Source organism: Engraulis encrasicolus, chromosome 15, assembly GCF_034702125.1.
Source record: "Engraulis encrasicolus isolate BLACKSEA-1 chromosome 15, IST_EnEncr_1.0, whole genome shotgun sequence".
Classification (NCBI taxonomy): domain Eukaryota; kingdom Metazoa; phylum Chordata; class Actinopteri; order Clupeiformes; family Engraulidae; genus Engraulis; species Engraulis encrasicolus.
In genome coordinates this window covers 29,745,349-29,764,043 of record NC_085871.1, presented here as the reverse complement: position 1 = coordinate 29,764,043, position 18,695 = coordinate 29,745,349, and the positions used below count along the sequence as shown (strand labels likewise).

Below are 18,695 nucleotides of genomic sequence, written 5' to 3'. Positions count from 1 at the left end.
CGAGATGCGTGTCACAAGATGCCCTCTGTTTCCTGCGAAAATTCATTTTAGTTATTTTATTCCTCAATTCGTCTTTGGTCAAATATAGAATAAATGTTTAAAGTAGCACTTACAATGTGTTGCTTCTATGCATTTATTAGTTAAATGCTTTGTCTTTTATTCAGCATGGGCTATATATATTTAAAATGAAACCCATTAAAATCAAGAGGGCTCCGCGACCCCCTGTGGATCTTTGGCGACCCATAAGGTGGGTCCCGACCCATAGGTTGGGAACCACTGATCTAGTCAACACTTTTTGCTTGTCTTTATCTGTTCCATTTGGCTCAGTTATTTTCTTCATAGGGATCTATTTCATGAGGATATAATGTTTATCCAACACGATCTCAAACCTCTTCTATCCCTGGTTGACAGATAGTTCATGCTGTCATTTCTGCTGGATAATGCAATTTGATTTTAGTTTGAAGAGAGGGTGTAACATTTTTAAATGTATTGAGATCATTCCCATAACATCCAGGTTCTTGTGCACTTTGCCTTACTTACCTCAAAGCAGCCATCACCTTGTTGCCTTTGGCATTTAAAAGATGGCATGTTCTGTGTTAATGCTACTGAAGTGCAATTGAAAGAGATTTACAGTATTTTCAGAGATTTACTTACTGTATGTTAATATTGTGAAAATTTGAGTTAATTTTGTATAGAACCTTTGGCAGTTACCATAGGTATGTTCTATTAAACTCTTTTAAAACAATGTGTCTCCGGAGTGTGCAAATGTGTGATGGAAATCTGGAGTTTAAAAAAAAAAAAAAACCTCAACTGTTTTTCAACCTTGGTGTTTTCAACCATCAATTACAACTTGGCGTTTCGTAGGGATGCAAATGACTAATCGTTTAAAAAGCATGAATCGCAATTAATAGCCAATTCAACTGACAAGAGACCAAGGTGAAATGGGCATGTGAAGAGTGTGTGTTAATAGTGGGAATATATAAATCACCTTTGGATTAAAGCATTTAAATAGAATTAATTTAAATGTAGTATTTATCTTATTTTTTTTATTTAATATTTAGATTTAGTGGTTTTATTTGAGAAACATTGAGATTTTCTGGGGAAAATGCAGCTTATCAGTTATCGTAAGTCGATCGATAAGGCAATCAAATAACGATTAATGAATTAATCGATAATTTGCATCCCTAGCGTTGTGTAACTTCCAATACACTTTTGTACAACACATTTGAAAAGTAATATTTTGAACAATATTTCAGTAAACTCTCAAGTTATCTCCAAAATGTAAATGTATTTTTTGTGAAATTACGGTGGTGCAAAAGTGAGGTACACCCTAGACTGATGCCCAGTTTGTCTCTTCGAAACTCCTTATTTGTGTTCGAATGAGTTCAGATCAGATGTCTTACTGAATCACTCAGCATTGACCATATGTTTGTGTTAAGGGTCATTGTCAATTTGGAAAAGAACACAATGAAAAGAAACACAATTAAAGAACGCAATTAAGGGCAATGAGTAATGGTAACAGATTCATTATTCGTAAGGCAGTTACATCTATGTATTCATGAGCACATCAATGAAAACAGCTCTAAAAAAAACAAGAGCACTCATGCAGCCCCATTACCATATAAGAGCTGTATCCTTACCATGTTTCATTTTAGGCACACCCTTGTATTTTTCTTTATCACTAACACCATACAGTTTTGATGGTATCAGTTTTAAAAAGATTGATCTTGGGATCGTGATTTCAGAGGGTAGAGTCCCATTAGCCTTCAGTTTTGTCACAAAATAAAAAATGGCAAATTCTTGGAGGGATTTTTTTGTAACTGGGCTGTAGGCCTATAGGAGAGGCTTCTTTGGTAGACGACACCCACATATGACATTCCTAACCATGTGTGGCATATTGGGTCATGGGAAAGGATCACCTCAGTTTATATTTCTACTAATAACTGTGGTTGCATAACAACCTTCTACCCTTCTCGTCAAAAGATGCTCCTCCTGAGTTGTTCAAGTCTGTGGTCCACCTGGACATTTCTGCAAGACAGTTGCAGATCCATCCGTCCTAAAATTTTGGACCACAGTAGATAGTTTTTTGACTGATAAAGGGAAGGGGTTTGCTCTGCTAAATGTTTTATAGCCAACTGTTTGATCGAAAACTGTGAAATGAGTCTTTAAAACTCTGAGACTGATTAAACCGTAGCTTTCCTCTGAGACACTCATTGGGGAGTACTAATTTCTGCACATCCCAAATTCGCAAAAAAAAAAACCTGAAAAATATCTAATAGCCTATACGTTATATTATAAACCTTATTTTTATGTTGTACAATCAAGAGATATTGTATTAAACATAGTATTGTATTATCCATATTATGGGAATAGATTTTGTGTTTGAGATATTATTGAAAGGGTTACTTTTCAAAAAGGGGTGTACTCATTATTGCTGTTCACTGTATGCCTTGGTTTGGCGCTACATGGCTACATTGTGTACACAGCAGTGAGTTTCTGTACACCTGCAGGTGCCAAGCCCCTCCCCCTCCCCCACTCTTCTGAGATATTTGCTGTACCAGGATGCATCATGCACCAGAAAATGTAAACATAATACAGCATGTAGCTACGGTATAACCCCCGAGAAACGAGAGTAACTTCCGGCACAGAGGGACACCTGCTGTTACTGAACACAGGGGGAAACTGAATGATCAAGCTCGTAGATTTACATCAAATCAGATGTTCACTTTTATGTAAAAGTACCCAAACAAGGAACATTCACTGCAACTACTTGCTTTCATACATATATACACCGTTTATTGAAAAATAACCAACAAAAACAGAAGCACTGAACTCATGGATTAATTGAAGGTGTCAAGTTATTTTAAAATGTTCCATTAAATTTGTTGTTTCTTTTCCTCCTCCTCTCCATTACAGTAATGACATGGACTTGCTGGGCGTGTCGGAGTACAGGGTGGGCAAGTGTCTCCATAGAGACCAAAGCGTTGTCGTGACAATGTTTACGATGCGGCTGCCACTGCTATGGTAACCGCCTCCGACCGGCCACTGAGCTGCTCCGTGCAGGTCACGTGTAATGAGCCATCCCTGCAAAACACAAACAGACACACACACACCTCGTCAGGCAATGCATCTCAAGTTTACAAGCAATGTTTCTGTGACACAATACTTACCAAACCAATCAACCACTTAAGGCTCCTGTGTTGAACAAATGACAAATATGCAACAGTGACGCTTAACATTCATAGCCATCACTCTTCGTTCTGTAAATTCTACTTCTCTACTTTTTCATAGTGAAAAGTCATAATTAGAATCCATTTATTAGTCAACTCTTGAGACAGTGACCGGCGTCTTGTACCTTTTCATAGTAATGACGGTCACAACATCATGATTCTCCTCCTTGGGCTCGAGGTCTTTCAGAACAATCTGCAATAAATGATGACAGTGAGTCAATTAACAATCTGTACACTTACAAGACATGACATGCAGGTATACAAACGGATGCAAAAATGTACTGTACTGTATTAAAAAAACACAACTGTTTAAAACACGCTCTTTGTAACAAAACAGACCCGTGCAAGTACAGCGGTGTGTGTGTGTGTGTGTGTGTGTGTGTATACGCTTTCCATAGTGAGGCACCGCTGAGCATCGTGTAGTTCTTCTAGGTAAGCCAGGTTGCCAGTGCTCTGTAGTGTGCATGGGTGTGCGCGTGCGTTACAATAGCTAAACCAAAAATCGTATTAGAGAGAAAGATATGTTAAAACCCGCCGATCCAATGCAAAGGAGTGTGCTCAAAATTCGATCTCCTAAAGGGCCGTTGTCCCTCCTTCTCTTTTTGCGGCGTTTGCACAAGAGATGCGCTACCGCCATCTACAGCGCTAAGGGGACTCCCGAATCGAAGGTCTCCTAAAGGGGCGTTCACCCGACAACACATGGATACCGGTAAAGAACCCGCCTGATGCATCTCCCTCTCATATACGATTCTCTGGCTAAACACTGTTGAGCCTGGTAGAGCTGTACAGAAGGGAGGCCAGGTAGCCCCGGCCCCTGTAGTGAGTCTGTCCCACCTTAGACCAAGTCACTGCAGGGTGTGTGTGTGTGTGTGTGTGTGTGTGTGTGTGTGTGTGTGTGTGTGTGTGTGTGTGTGTGTGTGTGTGTGTGTGTGTGCGTGCGTGCGTGCCTGTTACCTTAGCTAGACACTGCTGTGCCTGGTAGAGTTCTACACACAGGGAGGCGAGGTTGCCCGGTCCGTGTAGCGTGTGTTGGCGGCGGGCAGGCAGCGGTGTTCCAGAGGGGAGCACCACCGTCATCACCTCTTCTCCACTCTCATCCACCTCCTGAGAAGAGGACAAGACACGTGGACAAAACAATATTACACACATACAACACACACGTGTCCCGGCAGGCAGTGGGGTTCCAGAGGAATACAACCATCACCACCTCTTCTCAAATAGCGCATTCAGGCCGACTGAGAACCGTGCCGGTGCCCGTTGCCGCACCTAATCGCGAACCTACCGTCGTGTTCAGCTCACAGACTTCAGCGTTCGCGAACTAGAAAATTGGTTCACTGTGCGAACCGCAAAATACTAGGTTTTTCTCAGCGAACCATGACGACGGCGTGGCCGTCAGCCGGTTCATCCGGGTAACACAGTCACGTGCGGAAAAAGTTCAGAGCCTGGTATGGTTCGCAGATAAGCACTTGAGTGCCGAACGTAACTGGCGCGGGCACGGGCTCCGGCTCTGTTCGGCCTGAAGCCCTAAAAGAAGACAAGACATACAGTACGAGAATGCATATGAACAACACAAGACACAAATGCAGGCAGTGGGTACCACCGAAAATCACCTCCCGAATGGTTGTAACATTATAAACAATAAACGACTACCTCCCCTGCCAGCCTTGTGTGTGTGTGTTATGTTGAACACCTAGATTTCCTTCACGAGTTATATAAAAAGCATCTCCTCTACTGTACTACTTGATACTGAACGAGTGCATACATGCCTGAATACCACACGCACGCATGCACACGCACACACACACACACACACCTACCTTCACGGAGATGTCCTTGGCACAGCAGTCGACAGAGATGCAGTCCTCCCCCAGGGGCGGGCCGTCCTTGCCCACCAGGATGCCGGCCTGCAGGGCTGCCCCGACGGGCACCACCTCGTCTGGGGCGATGGAGCTGAGCAGGGCCACCTCGGGGAACAGGTCCTGGAGCATCTGCTGCAGCCGGGGGATCTTCGCCGAGCCACCGCACAGCACCACCTGGGGAGGGTAGGGGAGATGAGGCAGACAGACACGACAGATGTTACAGGCACACAGGTACAGTACACTCACCAGTTGGGATGCTATTCTAGTACTGTGCCTGTGTGTGTCTCAAAGACATGCACGCACGCACGCACGCCTATAATGTATCAACACACATGCACAAGGCCTCCTGCCCTAAGGATATCAAGCGCACATGTTACAATATCTATTACATTCCAACTCGGAATTGTTTCTCGACAGAAGATTAATTAAAATTATTTGGGAAATGGGCAGTGTTTGGGACTGCTCTAATAACTGAATCTTGTTCTTTTGAACGGTAATCAGATGGAAAAAATGGCATAACATAAAAACAGGACAATGGCCACAAATAAAAGCACATTGCTAGTAGAAAGGCCGACTTGTGCTCTCATTTGTTGGGATGTTGAATGGGGAAAAGTCCCCCAAAACATGTTGTGTCTCAGCTGATAGCGAAGAAAATACAGTTTGCAGGGCGTTGGAAGCGCGATACCCACAAGCACAAGAGGAGGACAGGAGTTTGGATAATGAAATGGACCCAGTGTTTCTCTGCTTACCGTGTTGACGTCACTGGTGGACAGGCCAACCTGCTCTAGGAGGCTTCTGATTGGCTGGATGCTCTTCTGGAAGAGGGAGGAGCATATGAGCTCGAAGCGCGCCCTGTGGAGAGAGAGACAGAGAACATGACCTCTCACCTCCTTCTCTACAGAGAGAACATGCACTTGACCAGGTATGAAATTAATTGACTTGTAAAGGTCTTCCATGCATTGGCAAAATACAAATTATTGCAAAGCATTTCTGCCCACACACAATCACATTCAATAGACACATAGACCAGTGGTTCTCAACCTTTTTTGAACAAACGCCTACTTGCCCTCATCCTGAGTCTCCCAACACCCCCATGACCTCATCATAAGCCTTCCAACGCCCTTATCATAAGCCAGCCAATGTACCCCCTAAATACGTATGGAATAACGGCCGACGAGGTGTCCCGATATCAAGGGAAATAAGGGACGAGGCGGAGTGTTCGAACAGCCGGTTCTAACAGCCGGTTCTAACAGCGCAGTCGAAGGGCTGTTCGCTTCCCCCCCAAAAATTCACCTGGCCGAACTTCACCACTTTGGTTGCTTACATGTTTTTTCGCTGTTACTCACCTGGAGACGTTGCACTCAAAGTCCATGCCATCAAAGAGGGAGTCCACGAAGCAGTTGGCACTGCCCAGCGTGGAGAGGGTATGTTTGGCTACATCCGCACTGTTCATCAGCTTCATCATGGCCCTGGCGTTGCCAGTGACATCCTGCTTGAAGGACCTGAGAGAAAGCCAAGACACATATTACACACACACGCACGCACAGATACACAATCTTCAGCATAGCCCTGGAATACCAATCACTTCCGAGGACACGCACCTATGCGCACACACACACAAGGGCTGCTCGATTATGAAAAAAATCAATATCATGATTATCTCTGATATAACTTAAAAAAAAAAAAAAATTACCATCTTTCTTTGAAAGACATTAACAATTCACAATCTTCCCTCCCATTAGCAGTGTGAGTGGAGGGCCATAGACAGACACACAGTGGTGTTCTGCATGAGTGATGGGTAAGCAAGTCTGCTCTGTGCTCGCAATGGCTCAAGTGGAGGGAAATGTATTGTGCTAAGCGTAACCTACCTTCTGGCAGTATAGACAAATGACAAAACTATTGTTCAACTCTCAAATTTGATATTGTTTGACAGCAATATTGATATCACGACATAAATTTGATGTATTGCGCAGCCTAAACTGAGTTACAGGTCACATCCTACGTAAAGGACCTGAGAGAAGATGCGAGGACTGGGTCACTCGCACGCGCGCACACACTTTTTCAATAGCCTTGTAAAGTGGTCATAGCATGAGCCAAGGCAGTGCAGACTCAATTTCAACCACAAAGACACTGGGTTGGTCCCACCCTCAGCTAACTGAACAGAGCAATTCCAGACTAATATATTCAGAGGAACAAAGTTGTAAATTGCTCTGAATCTGACAAAAAAAGACAAACAAATTGCACAACAACACACACAATGGAAAAGACACAAGCTCAAAGAGATTATGAGGGATGAAAAGCATTCAAGGTTCATCACAGAGAACCGGATAACAGAAGACAAAAAGCAAGGACAATGAAAAGAAGCCACGCAGAAGCAGACAAGAGAGAGATAAAGAAAGAGACACACAAGTGCACAGACAATCACACAAAACCAATTAATTATTACATACTTCTTGAATTCAGAGGCAAGGAACTGTGCCAATGCGAGAGTGAAGTTTTCTCCCCCGGTGCTGTGGTCCGTGTGTGTGGCCAGCACGCGATACATGCCACTGTTGACCTCCAGAGCAGTCACACTCAGAGATGTGCCGCCCAGCTTATACACCAACGCATGACTGAAAGCATATTACATTGTCAATCACTCAATTCATACACAGTGAGGCAGCAGAGAGTCTGTCAATAATACACCCAATCATTTTATTGTGCTCACAGATGTGCCACCCTGCTTATATTAGACATATTTCCATCAAGCAGTCAATCACCATTTGCCACACTTCACAAAGTTCATCATAAAAAAAGTCACGACTGCCTCTGTATGCAGCCTATCTATTTCACTCTACAGATTTTTTTTACCCTTCACTGGGACATCATCAACAACTACATGTCCATATGTACAACATAGTACACAAAACCATCCAGCTGAGGCTGACATATTCCTCAGAGCGTCATTACCTCTTTCCAGATGGTGAGTCCTGGCCAATGCCGTATGCCAGCAGTGCGGCCGACGGCTCGTGGATGAGACGCAACACGTTGAAGCCAGCATCCTCAGCCGCCTGTCTGCATGGGGTGACATAGGGTTACCATGGGAACACAGGGTAGTCATGGAAACATGCACAACATAGATAATTACCACAATGACAACAAGTAGGTCTCCAGCCATCTTGTTAATTAACGTTTGAATAGGAATTAGAATAGTTGAATGGAAAAGATTAGGAGTTTACATAACTTAATTTGAATAGTAATTATTACGAGGTTACATAACTGTTATGAATACGTTCAGAAAATTGACTACTAGACCATACACATTCTGAATAGTTTCTGCTCTCAATACCCCCATAATTTTCATACATATGACAGAAAAGGTGCAGAACCTTGCTTGTTTATATTCTCCAAGTATGAGTAGAAATTACATGCGGTACATCAAGGTATGATAAGGCCAAAAGGTGACAAATCATAGGCATAGCACTTGCAAGCTGATATGTACAAAGAAAGACCATAGCTATTCGTATGCAGACAGACTTTTATGAGATAAGAAGACCATACTTAAGTGCATTCTTCTGTTTGTCCCCAAACTCAAAAGGCACAGTGATGACTGCATCCGCCACATCTGACCCAAGGGCTGACTGGGCAGTCTCTGCACCGCACCACACACACACACACACACACACACACACACACACACACACACACACACACACACACACACACACACACACACACACACACACACACACACACACACACACACACACACACACACACACACACACAGTCAATGGGCTAGAAAGGGGTCTGACTTGTATTCAACTAGAGCCACTAAAAGAGAGCACCTCACCTTTCATTTTGTGGAAGACTAACTTGGCAACTTCTTCGGGTGAGACGTATTTCGTCGTCTCCCCCGTGTCGATTTCATACCTGGGCAGGTCCCCTTTACTTACTACCTGTGTACCAAATAACAAGGTCTCTTATGAAAGGGAAGCCATTAACACAAGCAAGACAAAGACTAAAAGGTCTGCTTTACAGGAGGCTGAGGTTACCAATGAGGATGAACCAGGGATGACTGTATTGAGCAACTTACTGGGCATTTGCTGTCCGTTCTGTGTGCTTCTGCCTCAGGGTCATCGAAACTTCAAACAAAACAAAAAACAAAACAACCAACAACATCAATGCAGTGAATTACATTTACCATAACCTTACCCACAACACAAGGTGTACCAATCAAGTTTGACAAGTAGACCAAACACATACCTCCTTCCCAGAATCTGTTTCACCTTGACCACAGTGTTGGCAGCATTCCTAATCCTTCCCTGTTTGGCAGCTATTCCCACAATCTAAAAACAAATTGTATATTTGTTTATCTATGCCCTCCACAAACAGAACAAGGAATGCATGACATATGCCAGTGATGGGCAGTGGGCACACCACAAGAGATTGTGGCCCCTGTGACGCTGTGGCACAATTATTATCATCTCGACCTTGGCTTGTACAACATTACCATTGATTATGATAAGATATTTCGTAAGAAAACATCAGTTAGTTGAGATGTATCATAAGGAATTAAGAGAGTACATGTATCATCAGGAAAATGACAGTCTAGCCCAGTACCTGCTCGGTGTCTCTGTACGCCACCACAGCTGGGGTAACTCGGTCCCCAGCATCGTTTGCAACTACGTCAGCCCGTCCATCCTTGCAGATCAAAGCAGAACAACAAAGGTAAGACAATACAACAAAGACAAATGCAGAATAATGTGCGAAACGCCCTGTACTACACAAATTCCATAAGATCCTGGCTGAAGTCCTGAATCTGAAGTCATGTTTGAATGAATGCCGGTTAGCTTCTTGGCTAACTTTCTCTGAACTTCGTCATGGCATCTAGTGAAAAATCCAATTTCATAAATCATGTTTGGTCATTACCTATGCATACTGTTAAACAATGTATACACTCGGGTATTTCTGTTCGCCATAACTTACCTTAAATATCGCTACACAAGCACATGTGTATCCGAAATGTACCCCAATAGCAGCCATGCTTCACTAAAATGCACTAGATTTTACCGGAAGTAGGTTGGAACTAGCCGGTCAATATTGCCCAATGAGAAGTCACTTTCTAGTTCTTTCACCAATCGGAGAGCATGCAAAATGTAGAGTGCCTGTTCATTTGACCAATCAAATCAGTCTTGACCTCATCTCTCAGCCAATGAAACTCGTTCTCTTCCTGTACACCAACAGAGTGGACCAAGGGGTAACTGGGTATTGAAGTCTGCACAGTGGAACTTGTGATTTGTTTTATTACAATTTCACAATGCCCGTTTCAAATGTAGTGTACATCGTGTTGGTTTTGAGTGTTGTCGTTAGTCTTATCGATGCCGACGATTGCGAAGGTGAGCGTGGGCTGCACGGTTTTTAGCGCATGAGAAGTTTCTGCATCTAAAAATAGTAGCAGTAGTGCTGTCCTATGTCCGAACTGTCAGTAGCTGCATGACCCCCCAGTAGTAATGTGAGAAAGCCTGCCTCTTGGTTGACCACCGCCAGTTGTGTATTCATTCATCTAGAGTAGCCAACAACGCAGCCTTATTCAGATTGAATGATAAAGCAATATTACAGAGTCCACCTGTGGCACTAAAATTCAGAAATGCAAGTGTGTTCAAGATTTAGGCTACTGAAGGTCCTATTAGCCTAAACTTGGGCAGGAGCATCATGATCAAGCCATGATGAAAAAAACAACTAGGCTCTATGCGTAGCCTAAAACGTGACTACTGGCCTTTCTTTTTATTAACTGCCCCTTATGCCTATAGCTATATGAAAATATTGTTTTCTATGTTTTCTATGTTTCTAATATTGCTTCATTAGACTAATAGGGTGTGTGTGTGTGTGTGTGTGTGTGTGTGTGTGTGTGTGTGTGTGTGTGTGTGTGTGACTGTGCGGGCGTACGCATGCGGGTGTGTGTCTGTGTGTGCGCATCTGAAGTTTGTGTGAGTTTTCTAGAGCGGCTGTATAAATCTCTGGTTGACGCACACTCAGAGCTGAGCAATGCTCTAGTGGAGGAGAGCCTCACGGAGGCCTGCGCTAGGGCCACGGGGAAAGACAGCCGCCTGGTGAGAACACCCACACACACACACACACACACACACACACACACACACACACACACACACACACACACACACACACACTTGTTCTGCGAAATGGGATGTAATGACTTTATTCTCTCATATTGTTTCACACAGACATGCGCACGCACATGCTTATGCAAGCACTTACACACACTTACACACACACACACACACACACACACACACACACACACACACACACACACACACACACACACACACACACACACACACACACACACACACTAATCATAATAACACTGTTGTAATATCTCTATTGCATACATAATAATAGCTATGTTATAACATCCAATTCTCACCTCCTAGTGCTACTACCTGGGAGCATCCACTGATGCTGCAGCCAGAGTGACAGGGGAAGTGACACGCCCCCTAAGTAACCATGTCCCGCCCACTAAGATCTGCGAGAGGCTGCAGAAGAGAGACAGTCAGATCTGTGAGCTGAGATACGGTATGATGACACAAAACTTTCCTAAAAAGTTAAAAAAAAAAAAAAAATAGCTGCTTATATTCATAATTATGTCATTATATGATGTTTGTGTGATATGGTATGGTAAATAGACTGCATTTATATATTAGCGACTGTTCACCAGAAATATTCTAGTAAGGGGAGATAGGGCAGGTACATAGAAATTAACGGTGAAGATTCGTAACGCAAATATGGCGTCTACCCGCACATCTCCCGCCTTTCTGGTAACAAGAGCCAATGTGCCTGCTGAGCTGCGTTGCCAGTGATCCAATCATCTGGCTGCATCGGCGCACGCAAAATTATGCACATGCTCAGTTGTGAAAAGCCGTTGCTCTCGTGCCGTTATGGAACTACTGCGCCTGCGCTCTGTCAAAAAAAACGTGAGAAAAGTGGCTTAAAAAGCTTTATTTTGACTCGTATGACACAACCAAGTAGTCTAGATTGATCAGTTTTTCACGGTCGTTTCAACCATATGGGTTTCACAACCGCTGGGTTCCCCTCCGTCCTATACTCAGTTTCCCCATTTATTTTTCCCATTGACTCTCAGATCTGGTCTACTTAATCGCGAAATAGCACTCCGAAGGCGTCACCAAGATGGCCGCCATATGTCCCCTCTCAATCTAAACTCTCTCTGTGTTCACTCCTTTGAGCACTGAAAACGCTTTACATTGTATGCCTCACGTTTACCCATTCACACACCAGGTACCACCCTGCCACCAGAGGCAATTTGGGGTTAAGTATCTTGCTCAAGGACACATCAATGGGGTCAGTGAGGTCCGAACCTGCAACCCTCTATTTGCCAAAAAGGCCTCTCTGCAATTTGAGGCACCATCGCCCAGGATACAATGAACAACCTTAACCCTTTAGGGAGTACGGATTTCCCCAGTAATTCAAGAATTTCAGTGTAAAATTCTATAGCTCCCATTGTCTTAAGTTGGACATATGCACTAGAGGCCTGCGCGCGCGCGCCCGCTCCCGCAGTGTTCAGTCCCGCTCCCACAAATAATTATGATTTTCAGTCCCGCTCCGGCCCGCACTTGTAATAGTTTGTCCCGCTCCCGCCCGCGATTCCCGCATGATTCCCGCATGATTCCGACGTTGGCCTACTGCTCAAGGCAATTCGTGTCATTAGTTTGAGAAATTAAACACGCTGTGCTTAGCTGACCACATTACTGGCCGATTCTTAACCGTATAGTAGAGGCCTGCGCGGGACAGATTTTCCAGTCCCGCGCCCGCCCGCTCCCGCAGTGTTCAGTCCCGCTCCCGCCCGCTCCCGCCCGCTCCCGCAAATAATTATGATTTTCAGTCCCGCTCCCGCCCGCACTTGTAATAGTTGTCCCGCTCCCGCCCGCGATTCCCGCATGATTCCGACGTTGGCCTACTGCTCAAGGCAATTCGTGTCATTAGTTTGAGAAATTAAACACGCTGTGCTTAGCTGACCACATTACTGGCCGATTCTTAGCCGTATAGTACATGACACACTTTAGGTGGCACGAGCTGCAATACAGCTCCATCACAGCAATACTCAACAAACCTACCAAAATCTACTGAGGATATTAAGAATAATACATTGTGCATAATCTTATATGCCACTCATCATCACGTTCACATATGAAATAAAAGTTTAATAAGTTAAAATTAATCATTTTAAACACTGTATGATGGAGCCCCACCCCTCCAGTGCATTTGACCATAATAGCTGTTGACAGCTCACGTTACAATTGATGCAAACAAGTGAAATGGAAAAAAATATTACCCTGCCTTTTCTGAATCCAGAATATTGACAATGTAACATGTAATCCTAATAATTATTATTGGCTAGCCATGGCCTGTCCCCCGTGGTGCATCTCCTGAATAAAAGGAGCGATGGATCGCGATATTGAACCTTTTCCGTCGTTTTAAGCAGGAGAAAGTGGTTGTTGCCTTTGCCAATGTATATAATAATAAAAATATGATATAGTCTAATAATTGAATAATAATAGTAATAGCAGTAGTAGTACTAGCCTACTAGCAATATTAATGATAATGACGAGACCATTTGAAGGAGAAAACAGTAGACAAGCATTTAAGTCCAAGTGGAAATTTTATATTTATTTTTCAGCAAAACATTTGGCTAACCCAGCATTATGTTATACAAAACACAGTCCTGAATGGCGTTGATGGACGCTCCTCATATAACAAAAACAACAACAGTTGGCTACATAGCCATCACTATTTAAACGTCTGCATATTTCGAAACTAGTTGGGCTTGAGTCTCCAGCGCGCACGATTTTGTATGAATAAGAAAAAGAGAACATTGCCTAAAACGTGGGCAGCCTTGCATGTCAAATAGAAAACTGGAATTTTATAATATAAAAAAATTAGTGGTGGGCCGTTATCGGCGTTAACGTGCTGCGATAATGTGAGACTCTTGTCGCGCGATAAAGAAAATATCGCACGTTAATCTATTCTCAAAATATAGGTTTGGAATTTGGGTATGCACGTCACCATAGCGTTTAATTGACAGACGCTTTCAGACTGCGCTCCAGTCGTTTCTCCTCTCCACCTGCTGCTTCAGCAGACCTACTAAATATGAAGTGTTTGCATGCTGAAAACATTAATCCCTCTGCCGTGGTAGGTGCTGTTTGAAAGCTTTTTCATAAGTGGTAGACTTAAGAGACGTTATTGTTTAAGGTGAACATAGAGAGACATTATTGTGTGTGAGTAGGCTACCAGCCCGACATAGCCTACATTTCCTCATGCATTGCATGGAACACATAGCCTAAACAACTTCCAGAAATCTTGCCTGTGCCATAATTGCAAAACATTCCGTGTGATGCATTTTGAAGATTGTCAAACTGAAATTGTCAATATCTACTCTCACTGAATGTTTGTGTTGCAATCGCGCACATTTGCGACTCAGTGAGATATTCTCATGTCAACGGTAATAATCCTCGCGGTTGTCGCGCTTGTTTTTTTTTGCCAACTGAATTCATTTCGAGTTGTAACTCCTCTGGCGTTCTGACTCTGAAAACAATTGTCAGGTTTACTAGGCCAAATCGCCGTGTTCCAGTGCTGCAGGTTCTAGATAGCGAGTAGCCTGGCTCTGCTGTGGGCTGCTGTGCCGCGCAGAGCTCCTCCCTCTCTTAAAGGAGCCGCTGCTCTTTTTAACAGTCAGTGGCAGATTCTCTCTCTCTCTCTCTCTCTCTCTCTCTCTCTCTCTCTCTCTCTCTCTCTCTCTCTCTCTCTCTCTCCATTAGAGATGTTGAATTGTTGAGGTAATTTTGTTGTAGCCTAAATGTTTGATAGATTTATCTGTATTTGCCTCTACAATGTATAGCGCTGTTCATTTTGAAATTTCAGCATCTTATAACTGTAAATGCTTCCTAATATATTGGACACACTTTCCACATATTGCAGTGATTTTTTTCATCACCAAGTATCAACATAACCATTTTTTGAAGATGAGATGCATTTTGGAAAAAAAAGATGAGCTCTGGTCTAATGCGCCATCTGTCTTAAGAAACCCGAAGGTTTTTTTCGGCATTATTTTGCTAGCGTGCCTATTCTGAATGAGCCATTTTGATATAGATTAATCTAGATTAATCTAGATTAATTTCATAATTACAGTGAGATTAATCTAGATTAAAAAAATTAATCTATGCCCACCCCTAAAAAAAATATATATTTGTTTTTCAGCAAAACATTTGGCTAACCCAGCATTATGTTACAACAAAACACAGCCCTGAATGGCGTTGACGGAAGCTCGTCATATAACAAAAAAAAACCAACAGTTGGCTACATAGCCGTCACTATTTAAAACATCTGCATATTTCGAAACTAGTTGGGCTTAAGTCTCCAGCGAGCGCGGTTTTTGTATGAATAAGAAAAAGAGAACATTGCTTAAAATGTGGGCAGGCTTGCATGTCAAATAGAAGACTGTTTAATTCAAGAAACAACTAGGCATATCGATTAGGTAATCAGGTTCTTTGCACAGCCATGGAGAAACAGCAAATTATTCACTGTTGAGGGCTTCAACATGCTGCGCCTTTCCTCCAATATGCGACCGCAAATGCTGAATGCGCGCTCGGATGGTGCGCTGGATCCTGGGATGGCCAGTACATGCCGTGCCAGTTTGGCAAGTGTGGGGAAGTCATAGCAGTGTTTTTTAGACCACAGCAGGAATTCTTCAGATTGGTGTGATTCGAATCCAATAAGTTTGACTCTGAGATAGTCATCAATCTCCATGTCTTAAGTCTTCGATTCAGCACCCGTGGTACCGACATCCTCCCATTCCTCGAAGTCACGGAAAGTGACCTTTTTAGGTGGAGGTGGCTCCGCGCTTTCATCAGTTTGGAGATCAAACCCCAAGTCTGCGCTCATCTCTTTGACAGCTTCCATCACGTGCTGTCGTTCACTTGCATCGATCATCCTCAGATGACGCAGCTTTGGAGTAAGGAAAGTCGCTACTTTATAGAGCATGTCAATTCCGTTTGGGACAAGGTGACTTAGAGACAGCGGTGCGTCTAAGCGTTGCGCACACGCAGATGTGATGGCACTGAGTAGGGGGTCGGCCTTGGACACTTCACAGTGGTCCCTTAACTTCACGGACCATGGCAGAACAAGCGCAGCACTTAATGCCGTATTGTCAGACTCCAGGTCGTTCGTTGCGTCTTTGAATGGTTTGAGAAACGCCACCAGGGATGTAAGGGCCTGTTTATTGATGCAGCTTATTTTGACGTATTGGTTATTTTCGAGTAGAACTGCTGTGACCTCGTCATACTGCTGTGAGATAGAATCCAGTATATTCACAGTTGAATTCCATCTCGTATCCACTGACTGTTTGAGCGACTTTGTCAGCTTGACTTGCAACCCCGAGTGTTTAAAATAGCTGACGAGCTTCTTCGTGTTGCTGATCAGCTGACTTGCGTCAGGGACTTCGCTCATCACAGCAGGGGACAGGGCATGCGAGACGACTGAATTCAGTACATGGGCACTGCAGTTTAGCCTTTTGAATCCTCGTAAGGAGGCCACCATATTCGCACCTCTGTCTGTCACGAACACAATCTTTCCCCCCAAGACTGTGCAGTCAATTCCGAAGGCTCTTAAATTCAGGAATAAAAGAGAACAGATATTTTCTCCCGTCTTGGAGGTTCCCACATCAAACGGAGCAGAAAATAACACCCTGGACTGTAGTTTGTAGTCTGAATTGATGTAATGCAGAGTGGCCGAGAGGAAAGATGTTTTTCCATACGTTTCAGTCCAAACATCAGTTGTAACAGCACACCCGTATTTCCCAATGGTCTCTTTTATGTCATCTACGACAGCTCTCCTAAATTTGAGTGCCCTTTCTTCAACATGGTGTGACACAGTGGTTGGATGGGGCAATATGTCTCGCACGTCAAATTTGTCTATGCTGGCTGCTGTGTCAACCAAGTGTTGCGCTAACTGAACTAGTCCACGACCATCGATGCTGTCATATGGACGGAGGTCTGCGGCAACGAAATCAACGCATTTCTCCACTGTCTTTTCCTTCAAAGCCTCTGACACTTTTGCTTTGTTCCCTCTGAATTCCAACAATTGTTGTCCTTTTAAAACAGTACAGACATGACGATTCAGGCCCGATGTACCTGATTTGTGCCCGCTGTATGTGAGAACCTTTTGGCACTTCTCACAACAGGCAAAGGGAAGCTGATTTCCTTCTGCGTCATACACGAGTGAGAATGACTTCCAAATATCTGATTTCAAAACTTAAGTTTTTTTTCACGGTGAATGTTCCTCTCTTTAGACCAGCACTTACTTCTGAAGCATTATGTGTTGTTTCACTAGAGGAGCTCTGCTCTTCTGCCATGATCGGAGAGCAGAGCGGAAGAGCAGAACAGAATCGGATATGCGAGATCACACATCCGCAAATATATTCCAAAATGTTTTTATGAATAGAAAGGCTACCAAACACAATATCCAGCACATTGTGATATATATAAATGATAGACATAGACTGATAATTTATGACTTTATTTTACATTTTAAAACACGTTTTTAGTTCGCGGGACTGCCGCTTATCACCGCTCCCGCCGCCCGCACCCGCAATGAGCTTTCAATATTTGTCCCGCGCCGCACTGCTTTGCTTGGGGTCCCGCGAGTCCCGCGGGACTCCCGCAGGAGTGCAGGGCTCTAATATGCGCATTTCTCACACTTTCACCAAAATCAGGCGCCTGTCATATTCATTTTGGGGAAAGCGCAGGAGAAACACCATTGAATTGTTGGGTGTCTTATTTAAAAGTAATTTTAAGAATGTTATGTTAAACTACGTGAAGTTACAACGAATGAACATGAAGATAAGCTGTTGGGACATGGAAAGAAGCGATCTACGAACATTTTGACTTCATCGGCATTGGAAAATACCTCTTCAAAATCACTGTATTTGCCATTTGTTGGCATTAATGTAAGCGTAAACTTTTAATGCAGACCTTGACCAGCTTTGATATCCCATGTGGTGGGAGAGAGCAACACTACAGATGACCACGGGGTGGTTCGTGCAGTTTTCTAACTGTTTCACAACATTACAGTATTTCTCAATTGGTTTTGTACATTTCTCGAATCTCTCTCGCAATTTGCAAAACATAATATTCATTCTCAAAACAGCTTTAACAAATGGCAAAACACCGTGGATAACCTGCAAAACCGAGTCTGTTGCTCAAAACCCTTATTTGTCTTTCAAAATCAAGTTTTTGTGTCAATGAACGTATCAGCGCCAGCAGAATGGTTAGTCATTGTGTCATAGTGTATGGACAAGCTAGTCAAATCAATTTCTCATGTTGTCAATTGAATAGTACACTCTTGAGGATCTTTTCTGAAGCGAAATGTTGTTTAGATTGGATGGGAAATGTTGTAAATTCGGCTTTATATTACATTGATCAGATCAGATTGAGATAGTTTCATGCATTCAGTGACAAAGCTTTTTGAGTGATATGACAAAAGCAATTGATAATGTACGAAATTACTGAGAATTGTGCACAACCATGGCATG

At 43.4% G+C, this 18,695-nt stretch overlaps 2 protein-coding genes across 2 annotated transcripts in view; one reads left to right on the top strand and one right to left on the bottom strand.

Annotated features, from left to right (window-relative positions):
- Positions 1-2,774: 2,774 nt before the first annotated feature.
- On the bottom strand, positions 2,775-10,159 carry hspa14 (heat shock protein 14). The gene is made up of 14 exons (XM_063217990.1): positions 10,058-10,159; positions 9,692-9,772; positions 9,335-9,417; positions 9,165-9,213; positions 8,922-9,027; positions 8,630-8,720; positions 8,039-8,143; positions 7,540-7,701; positions 6,436-6,591; positions 5,839-5,941; positions 5,048-5,263; positions 4,185-4,334; positions 3,356-3,423; positions 2,775-3,084 (listed from the first exon to the last, which is right to left on the bottom strand). Exons 1-14 carry the CDS (start codon positions 10,112-10,114, stop codon positions 3,000-3,002), a joined length of 1,512 nt encoding a protein of 503 aa, XP_063074060.1. The 5' UTR covers positions 10,115-10,159; the 3' UTR covers positions 2,775-2,999.
- A 149-nt stretch (positions 10,160-10,308) lies between these two features.
- The window catches only part of cdnf (cerebral dopamine neurotrophic factor), a 9,250-nt gene continuing 863 nt past the window's right edge, over positions 10,309-18,695 (top strand). Inside the window, exons 1-3 of the mRNA XM_063217989.1 lie at positions 10,309-10,467; positions 11,054-11,181; positions 11,527-11,668. Of these exons, the coding sequence (XP_063074059.1) occupies positions 10,389-10,467; positions 11,054-11,181; positions 11,527-11,668 (349 nt within the window). The 5' untranslated portion in view covers positions 10,309-10,388. The remainder of the gene's footprint in view (positions 10,468-11,053; positions 11,182-11,526; positions 11,669-18,695) is intronic.